The sequence below is a fragment of the Mandrillus leucophaeus genome, unplaced genomic scaffold (genome assembly GCF_000951045.1).
Source record: "Mandrillus leucophaeus isolate KB7577 unplaced genomic scaffold, Mleu.le_1.0 Scaffold1047, whole genome shotgun sequence".
Taxonomy (NCBI): domain Eukaryota; kingdom Metazoa; phylum Chordata; class Mammalia; order Primates; family Cercopithecidae; genus Mandrillus; species Mandrillus leucophaeus.
Window position 1 is genome coordinate 74,434 of NW_012098621.1, and position 10,232 is coordinate 84,665.

Sequence of the window (10,232 nt, forward strand, 5' to 3'; positions counted from 1 at the left end):
ATATAGACATTCCTGAAAATCACGCACTAAAAATAATAGGGCATATGGAACGAATAGGATTAAAAACACTCAATTCAAACTGATGCAATTTTAACTAGTGTACTAACAAAAACCGTGACTCAGGAGATAACTTGGGACAGTCTGAACAGGTGGTCACAGTGATATTTAAAAACCACATACACACACAGTCAAAATGCTGGTGGTACTTTAATTAGAGGTCTGGTGGGTGTTCAGATTGAGGTAGACTCTGTGATACAGGGGTTGCCATGCAGGTGGAGTAGCAGGGAACATAACCTGGCGTGAACTGAAAGTCTATAAAGAAGGAAGTGCATCTCTCAAGGAAGAGCACCTGAAGGGCAGGTACTCTTTTACAATTTTCTTATGTAAGGAAAAAGCTTCTGCTAATATAGTAGGTAATCCTAAGCCTTTTGCTTTGCTGGCCAAATACTTTAATTTTATTCACAATATTGTAACTCCCCTTGTCTAGGGAGTTGAGGGGGAAAGTACTTATGAACCAATCTAGAAAACTTAGCAGACATCATTCTCCTATTTACCAATTGTGTATGAGCAAATCTACACCACAGAAATGTGTTTTGTAGCAAGACAAGCTGTAGTTGAAACTCTATGTGAACTTAATCATATAGAAAAAGAAAAATCTGAGGCCAGATGTTTTAATTTCTACATTTACTAACATCTTTTCAGCCTTTATCTGCCTTCTCTGACTTTTATAGAACTGTTCCCTTTCTGTGGAAAAAGCCTTGCTTGCTTTCCTTTCTAGAACAACTCCCTTTAGGCTCCTTCACAAGTTGTGCTCTTCTGCTACCTTCTAAAATGCTGCTGTTCCCTGTCTCTAGCTCTGGATCCCATTTTCCTCTCATTGCACAAACCCTCCCTTGAACACCTGATCATGCCCAAGGCTTTAATAACCACCCACCTAGATTGACAACACCTAAATCTCTTATCTCTGGCTCAGACCTGCACCCACAAATATTACCCTCATTCTTCACTTAACCCCAAATTTACAATGTGTAAGTTAAACTCACTATTTTTCTCCTCTAAACAGATCCTTAACATGGTAATCTCTATAAACCAATCAATTGTTGGTGTCTGAAACTAGGCAATCATTCTCTCACCACATTAAATGTTATTAAATCTGGCCCATTTTACTAAGGCTTGGCCATACAGATGTTTAATCAACAGTCTTCTCCTCATTCTGACCACTAGAGATAAAATTCAAATGTTCACATAACTTTTGGACTATTGAGACAGCTTCCTGACTGGTTTCCCTGCCTCCAATAACATTTATCTTAAATCCAATCTCTATTATGCCATCAGAGTAACCAAACTAGGACACTCTAGAGAATGAAAGATGGCACTATTAATAAATTTATTAGCACAGCAGGCATAAACTGGGCCAGCCCTAAGCAAACCTTTACACCTCAGGTCATTGGTAACACTTGGCCCTTGCTTACCTCTTCAACCACATATCTACCACTACCTTTCTCTCATATTACATTTTATCCATACAGAATAATTTGTAGTTTTCCAAATGCATTATACTTCTCCTCATTCCTTTAAGCTTCTCCACATGCCATACACTATGCCTCAAACACTACTCCTTCACCCCCTTCACCTGGCTCAATTCATTTAGTTCATCAGGTTCTCAAACTAGATGATCACTTTCTACAGGAAGCCTGGCCAGGCCTTTGGAAGACTAGCTTCTATATTCATGGTTGGAGCTCCCAAAGCGTTTCATACATAACCCCTGTGGGAATCGACACACTGCAACTATCTGTTGTCTGTGTTCTCCATTAGACTACACATTCCTTGAGGGCAAAATCAGCTTCATTCACATTTCTATTGCTACACCACAAATGGAACCTTATCCATAGTCAAGATAAACAATTTTTAAGGAAATGGATAAATAAATTTTTTGATATACTCTCTCTGTAGGGTTTTAGTACCAAAAAGGCAGAAACCATTATTTGCTTTTGTGTCCCCAGAATTTAACATATTAGATGTTTAATGCTTTGTTGAAGAGGCTCATTTGTAAAGGTGGGACTCCTTTTATTAAATGTTCATTAACACAGATTTGGTGGTAGAAACAAACCAACTGAAGAAGAAATAGAAAAAAATGATATAAATGGAAAGAAAAAGAATAAAATGGAAAGAAAAGAAATGATGCATCAATGAAAGCTAGTAATAGTAACTATTATTTGGTTGGTCTTTCCAAAGTTCACATATATACAGAAGAGACCTCTTTCTTCTTCAATTTAAGTAAAGAAAAAGGGTCCTTCATATTTGGTTTATTCCACGAAGGTCTGTTAGCCACAGATGGAAATTTAGGTACAAATGGAAATACAAACTACTCCTTGGTTCTACCAATCTACCATTAAAACTATCCAGAAAGTTTGGATTTTAAAATAAAGACATGGTTCTCATTCTCTACTAATGAGACTGAGTGATATCCACTTCTAAGGTCATCTTAATTGTAAGGTTAGTCAAATTTTCAATAAGCAAATAGAAGTTACTTATTAAGAGTATGTTTTCCATCTATAAATTAATTTAAAATTGTTATTTTTACTTTACTAACTGACTTATTTACTCTAGAATACACATTAATTTCAATAATTATTATTAAAAGCATAATTTTGTCTAGTATCTATAGAATTAGGATATGTTATGGATCAGAAAAATATGCCTATACAAAATGTTATGCATAAAGAATTAAATCATTCAAAGATCCAAGGTTAAAAAAAACCCTTTGCTAAAGAAATATTTTATTACTATATCTGTTGTTTCTTCTAACCCTCACCATTTTATTGGCTCTCTGTATCTATCTACTGATAAAAGTTTGTCTTATATATTTATCATACCCATTTAGTGATTTTCCTTGTATTCTCTTTTATGAATTGCTCTCATCTTTTAAAATTAGATTTCTCAATAATATTTCACTTCCTCACATACTTCAAAATCCTAATATTTTAAACAACCCCTTTGACATATCCTTTCAAATATTAATATTTTTATTTGTCCTTGCACACTGACTTGGAGAGCCCTCTACTGGCCTGATGCTGTGTCAAAAGAACATTTGCTTCATCCTTCAGATACCTATTTTTTTTAACATGCTTTCAGTAATATGATAATTATATAATTAAAGCCTTTATTCAGAATGACAGAATGTTAAAGAGAAATTGAACCAGTCTACTAAAATGCTGTTATCAAAGCAAGATACATTACTTCCATAGTATAGAAATACCATTTTCAAATAACTGTACATTATTCTCAGTACTGCACTATAAAGCCTTGCTATCATGTGACAGAAGTCCAAGATGAGACCAAATTGTAACATGATGTATTCATAACTAAAGTATAAAAGGCAAGTTGGAATCTCTATGTTAAATGCCTCTGGCCTCAAGTAAATCTGATAGTTATTTTGTCATCAATATTTCCTGATTTTAATATACCAATGTCTCTAGTATTTCTAAATGACATATGTGAAGATGTAATGAAGGAAACAACTGCACTTAACTTAAAATCCAGGAAGAAAGACCTTAATGACGAGAACAACAACAACAACATCCACAAATATAAGTATATACCACCACAAAGTCATCAGGCCTCACTTTAGATCCCAATAAGTATGCCAACAGTTTTTTTCTTTGGGAAATAAACCAATATAAAGTTTATATCAAAAAAACATGGAAACAAGTTTTAAGTAAAGCTCTTTTAAAAACTGGGTAATAATTAGGGAAAGTAGCCATTCCAGCCATATAAATTTTGTTAACGGGCCTCATAAACTCTATATCTGTGTTCCAATTAGACTATACTCTCCTTATGGGCAAAATTAACCTCATTTACATTTCTATTCATATGGCATAGACACTGTCTTACCTACAGTGAATGCAAATAAATTGAGAAGGAATAGACAAACTTGTTTTCCTATATGGTCTCTCCCTCTGTAAGTTTTGAGATCCATGAAAGCAGGAACTATTTTTTACTTTTGTGACATCAGAATTCAGTGCAGTGGATGTTAATTCATTGTTTGGTTAAATAGGCTCATTTGTAAAGGTGAGATTCATTTATAAAATACTCATTAGAATCAGACTTCATGGTACAAAAAATTACATAGAGGAAAGAGAAATAACAATATAAACAGAAAATATGACAAAATTGGAAAATGTATTTTCAAATTAAATTATAGACAAAGAGCTAATTTCCTTTACATATAAAGGGTTCCAAAAAACAATAAGCAAAAACCGAAAACCTAATATAAAAAATGAGCAAAAGATATGAAAAGACAATTCACAGAAATGTGAATGGGCCCTTAAATTTATAAAAAGAAATGTAACATCACTCTTAAGAGAAATACATATTAAAACCATATGACCATAAGGAGATAAATCTCTCCTGTCTTCTATATAGACCTACTAGAAGGGCAAAAATCCAAGTTTAATAACACACTCTGTTAGCATGGCTGGGAGTTGGGGAGTGGGACAGTAAGGGTTCTTATACACTGCTCTCCTAAAGAGCAATTTGACAGTATCAGTAAAAGTCACAAACTCAACACCTAGAAATTTCACTTCTGGAAATGTAACTTACAAGAATATTTGCATATGAGCAAAACAATATTTATAAAAGGTTATTCTTTACAGCATCATTTACAATAACCCTAAACTGAAAACAGCTCAAATTTTGATGACTAGGGGACAGGTAGAATGAATTATGCTATATCCATAAAATGGAAAATCGTATAACTGCAAAAGCAAGGGAAAGGGGTATTATCTAAGTAACGATAGAGAAATAACCATTGTGTTTTATATAATTTTATATAATATTTTTAAAAAGCAAGGTGCCAGATAATGTACATATTCTTATATTTTTTTAATGTAGAAGAAGGATAAAATACATTTGTATCTGCTTGTGATATGCATCAACTAAAACAACTACAAAATCCTTTGCAATCTTACCTGCAAACTAGCCACATAAGAATCCTCACAATTTACATAATGTCCTAACATGGCATGTTGAGCCCGTAATTCATTATCCCTTATCCTCTCATGCAGGTGGGTAATTTGTTGCTTCTGCCTGCAAAACATAAATCAAAGTCACATTATAAGTAATAATTTTCTAATAGTTAGAAAAACCTTAAGGAGCCTAATACTTTTACATAAGAATTTAAAAGTATTATCAATCTAAAAAATCATAACAGAAAATCTTTTTAAAACAAAATACCATGTATGGAATTAGGTAACAATGTATTTATACTGTAGAGTACTTCTACAATGTGGTCTTTTGTAGAATATTCCTCTTAGATGCTAACAGTCACACCTTGCTTTCTTCAACAACTCATAGCTTGCTTTAAGCAAGTTATTTAATTTCTGTAAATACGTATGCTTATAAATCTTAAAACTGTTTTGTGCCAGGCATGACGCTAAGAGTTTTGTATGCAGTATCTCTCAACTTCAAAAATTTAGTAAGTCTCATAATGAAGTTTTGAAGGAGAGCTTTTAAAGAATAATAAAGATAGTATGAGTAAACAAACAGCTTGATGTTTTCCAAAATTACTTACTTGTTTTGGAACAAGTAAGTTGTATGTTTCAGGCTGCATCAAAAGACCTTGTTCTACTCAGGATGATTCCTAAAATTTGCTAACCTTTAAGAAAATCTACATATAGAACATTAAATAGGAGATAAGTTAGGAGAGATTAGTCATATAACACTTTTCAAATAATTTAAAGCTTTACCAAAAAAAACCAAAAAAACAAAAAAAAAACCTTTCCTTTTCCAGCCAAGGTGGAGTAGCAGGCAGGGACTAGTTTTGCCCTCATGCCTGAAACAATTTTTTAAAAAAGACAAAATATAGGAAGTGAAGACTCAAGGCACTGGGCCATCAGGCAATTAAGAACAGTAATCTCTCAGAGACAGGTAACTAAAGAGGTGGGCCCTATGACTGACTGCACTTCCTGCTGAGAGTGTTTTCAAGCCCCAGCACAGGAATGGTGGTCTGCCTGAACTGAAAAGACAAAGCTGAGAATCTGGAGAAAACAAGGCAGCTGTAGTGAGTTCACAGTACTGGATGACCCTTGGGCATTCGGTTGAATACTAATTAATACAGGCATGAGGAAACTACTGAAAGTGTGTGTAGAGTAGAAGGGCAACCAAAAAAAATATTAGAGGGAACAGTGCTTCAGGGTACCTTGGAATTACTGGCTATTCCCAACTGCCAGAAAAAAAAGCTTCATGATTCCCGGGGCATCAGCAATTCTCAACTGGGGACAGTTTTGAAACCAGTTAACATTTAGCAACATCTAGAGACATTTTCAATTTTCACAACTGGGGCAGAATGTTACTGGCATCTAGTGAGTAGAAGCCAGAGATGCTACTAAATGTCTACAATGAACAGGACAGCCACCCTCAACAGTGAATTATCTGTTCCAAAAAAAAATCAACAGTGCTGAGGCTGAGAAACCCAGGGTTTGTAAGATGAGTCTTGTCTCAGTGGGGAAAAAATAACCCCGATAAAACAGCTCTAATGCCACCCAACAAAACTTAAAAGCAAGTACAAAAACTGCTTCCCAGAATAAAGTTCAGGAATACAAAAAATGTAACATCAAAAACAAGTTAAAATTCATAATACCTAGCATCAAAAAATTATTGGGAGTGCAAAAAAAGCAGAAAAATGTAACTCATAATAAGAAAATCCAATCAACTGAAAGTGAGCTAGAACTGACACAGATATTAGAACAGACAAGCATAGTAAATTAGTTATTATAACTATTCATATGCTTAAGCTAGAAGAAAGAATGAACATGTTAAGTAGAGACATACAAGACAAATAACACACTGAATGGTGATTAAAAGATTAAGCATTATAGCACAAAAGTACAGTGAATTTAAAAACAGCAATAGAAACTATCCAAAAGGAAACACAGAGAAAAAAGGACAAACAAATAAAACAGAAAAGCTCAGAGTTATCAGTGAGCTGCGAGACTATCATAAGAGGCCAAATATATGTATAATTGGAATCTCTAAAGAACAAGTAAGAAGGTGGCAGTAGGGGACAGAACGTGGGAGTAAGGGACAGAAAAAAATATTTGTGTAAAACAGGCCAAAATTTTTTCAAATCTGATGAGATTTACACACCCACAGATTCAAGAAGACCGGTGAACCCCAAATAAAAGTAACATGAAGATATCTAAGCCAAGGTACCTCTAAATCAAATAGATTACAGTGATAAAATATTAAAAGCAGCCAGAGGGAAAAAAGACAAATCCATTCAAGGAGACAAAGATCAAGAGGATGGCAAATTTCTCAACTGAAATAATGCAATCAAATAAGACAATGAAGTACTTTAAGTACTAAAATTTAAAAGCTTTCAACCTAAAATTTTTGACATAAGAAAAATTGTGAAAACAACATAAAAAGCATATTAAAAAAAAAACCTGTTAACCTATAATACTTTACCCATGGAAAATATTTTTTTAAGGTTAAATAAAGATCTTTGGAAACTTAAAAGCTGAAAGAACTGATCACCCTAGACTTCAACTACAAGAAATGATAAAGGAACACCTTCAGCAAAAGAACAATATACCAGATGAAAACCTGAATTTACACAAAAGAAAGAAGAATGGGCAAACAAATACGTAAGATATTTTTCTTATTATTTAAATCTCATTAAAAGATCATAAACTGTTTAAGGCAAAAAAATAATTTATATCCAGGTTGTATAACCTTTGTAGGTGTGGAATGTAGGACAAAATAGCTCAAAGGCTAGAAGAGAAAAAAATGGAAGTATACTTTCTAAGATTCTTACATTATACATAAAATAGTATAGTATTACTTGAAGATAGACTGCTATACTTTAAGGAAGTATAAAGCAATCATTATAACAATAGAGTTATAGCTAATATGCCAATAAAAGAGATAACAGGAATTGTAAAACAATATTCAACTAATTCAAGAGAAGGCAAAGGGAAACAAAGATCAGATGGGACAATAAGAAAACAAATAGCAATGCCAGGCGCGGTAGCTCACATCTGTAATTCCAGCACTTTGGGAGGCAGAGGCAGGTGGATCACTTGAGGTCTGGAGTTTGAGACCAGCCTGGCCAGCATGGTGAAACCCCATCTCTACTAAAAATACAAAAAGTAGCTGGTCATGATCATGCATGCCCGTAGTCCCAGCTACCTGGGAGGCTGAGGCAGAATGGCTTGAACCTGGGAGGCAGAGGTTGCAGTGAGCTGAGATCACACCACTGCACTCCAGCCTGGGAGACATAGCAAGACTCTGTCTCAAAAAAAAAAAAAAAAGAAAAGAAAACGAAAATGAAATACCAAGATAGGAGATTTAAACTTGACCATATCAATAATCACAACATGTAAATGGTTTAGATACTCCCAATCAAAAGGCAGACACTGGCAGAATGGATAAAAAGTAGGACCTAACTATATACTATCTACAAGAAAGAAAACCATTCTGAACATAAGGACACAAACAGGTTAAAAGTAAAAAGAGGAAAACCTGTGCTAAAAATAATCAAAAGAGAATCAGAGTAACTATATTAATATTAGTATAAGCAGATTTTTTTTTTTCTATTTTAGAGACAGGGTGTCACTCTGTCACTCAGGCTGGATGGCAGTCGTGTGATTATAGCTCACTACAGCCTTGAACTCTTGGGCTCAAGCCATCAGCCTTCCAAATAACTGGGACTATATATAGGCTCCATTGTGCCCAGCTAAGTTTTGTGGGGTTTTTTTGTTTTTTTTTTTTAAATTCTGTAGAGGTGAAATATCACTATGTTGCCCAGGCTGGTCTCAAACTCCTGGCTTCAAGTGATCTTCCCACCTCAACTTCTCAGTGTTGGAATTACAGATGTGTGCCAACTTGTCAGGCCAAAACAGATTGTTAGAACAGAGAATATTACCAGGGACAAAAATTATAACTTAATAATAATAAAAGGATCAATTCATTAAGATGTCATGACATTTGGGCCTAAGAGAACAGCGTCTAAATACATGAAGCAAAAAAAAACTGATAGAACAGAAGAGAAACAGACACATCCACAATTATAATTGGATATTGCAACACCTGGATCTCAATAATTGACATTAATAGAATGAGTAGACAGAAAATCAATAGAATATAAAAGACAAAAGCACTATCAACTTCGTCCTAAAAGGAATTTCCAGAATACTCCCCACAAAAGATAAAAACAGCAAAGTACATATCCTTTTCAAGGATACATGAAACACTTATTAAAACCGATGATCCTCTGAGCCATGAAACAAGCACCAACAAACTTAAAAGAATTCATTTTAGATAGAATATATTCTCTGACCACAGTGAAATTAAATCAGAAAACAATTACAGACAGAATTCTAGAAAATTCTGAAATATTTGGAAACAATGTAACATAACTGTAAATAACCTGAGGGTCAAAGAAGAAAAACTAAGTATTTTGAGGTGAACAAAAATGAAAACCAAACAAATTAAAATTTGTAAAATATTGATAAACAAGAACTTAGAAATTTATTTTTTATTTTATTATACTTTAAGTTCTGGGGTACATGTACAGAACGTGCAGGTTTGTTACATAGGTATACACTTGTCATGGTGGTTTGCTGCACCCATCAACCCATTATCTATATTAGGTATTTCTCCTAATGCTATCCCTCCCCGAGACCCTCACCCTCCGACAGGCCCCAGTGTGTGATGTTCCTCTCCCTGTGTCAATGTGTTCTCATTGTTCAACTCCCACTTATGAGTGAGAACATGTGGTGTCTGGTTTTCTGTTCCTGTGTTACTTTGCTGAGAATGATGGTTTCCAGCTTCATTCATTCATGTCCCTGCAAATGACATGAACCCATCCGTTTTTATGGCTGGGCATAGTATTCCATGGTGTATATGTGCCATATTTTCTTTATCTAGTAGTATCATTGATGGGTATTTGGGTTGGTTCCAAGTCTTTGCTATTGTGAATAGTGCTGCAATAAATATACATTTGCATGTGTCTTTATAGTAGAATGATTTATTATCCTTTGGGTATATACCAAGTAACGGGATTGCTGGGTCAAATGCTATTTCTGGTTCTAGATCCTTGAAGAATTGCCACACTGTCTTCCACAATGGTTGAACTAATTTACACTCCCACCAACAGTGTAAAAGTGTTTCTATCTCTCCACATCCTCACCAGCATCTGTTGTTTCCTGACTTTTTAATGATCACCATTC

General features: G+C 34.4%; 1 protein-coding gene across 1 annotated transcript in view; it reads right to left on the reverse strand.

Moving 5' to 3' along the window:
• The window catches only part of CEP85L (centrosomal protein 85kDa-like), a 217,006-nt gene that overhangs the window by 41,034 nt on the left and 165,740 nt on the right, over window positions 1-10,232 (reverse strand). Inside the window, exon 6 of the mRNA XM_011980625.1 lies at window positions 4,971-5,088. Within this exon, the coding sequence (XP_011836015.1) occupies window positions 4,971-5,088 (118 nt within the window). The remainder of the gene's footprint in view (window positions 1-4,970; window positions 5,089-10,232) is intronic.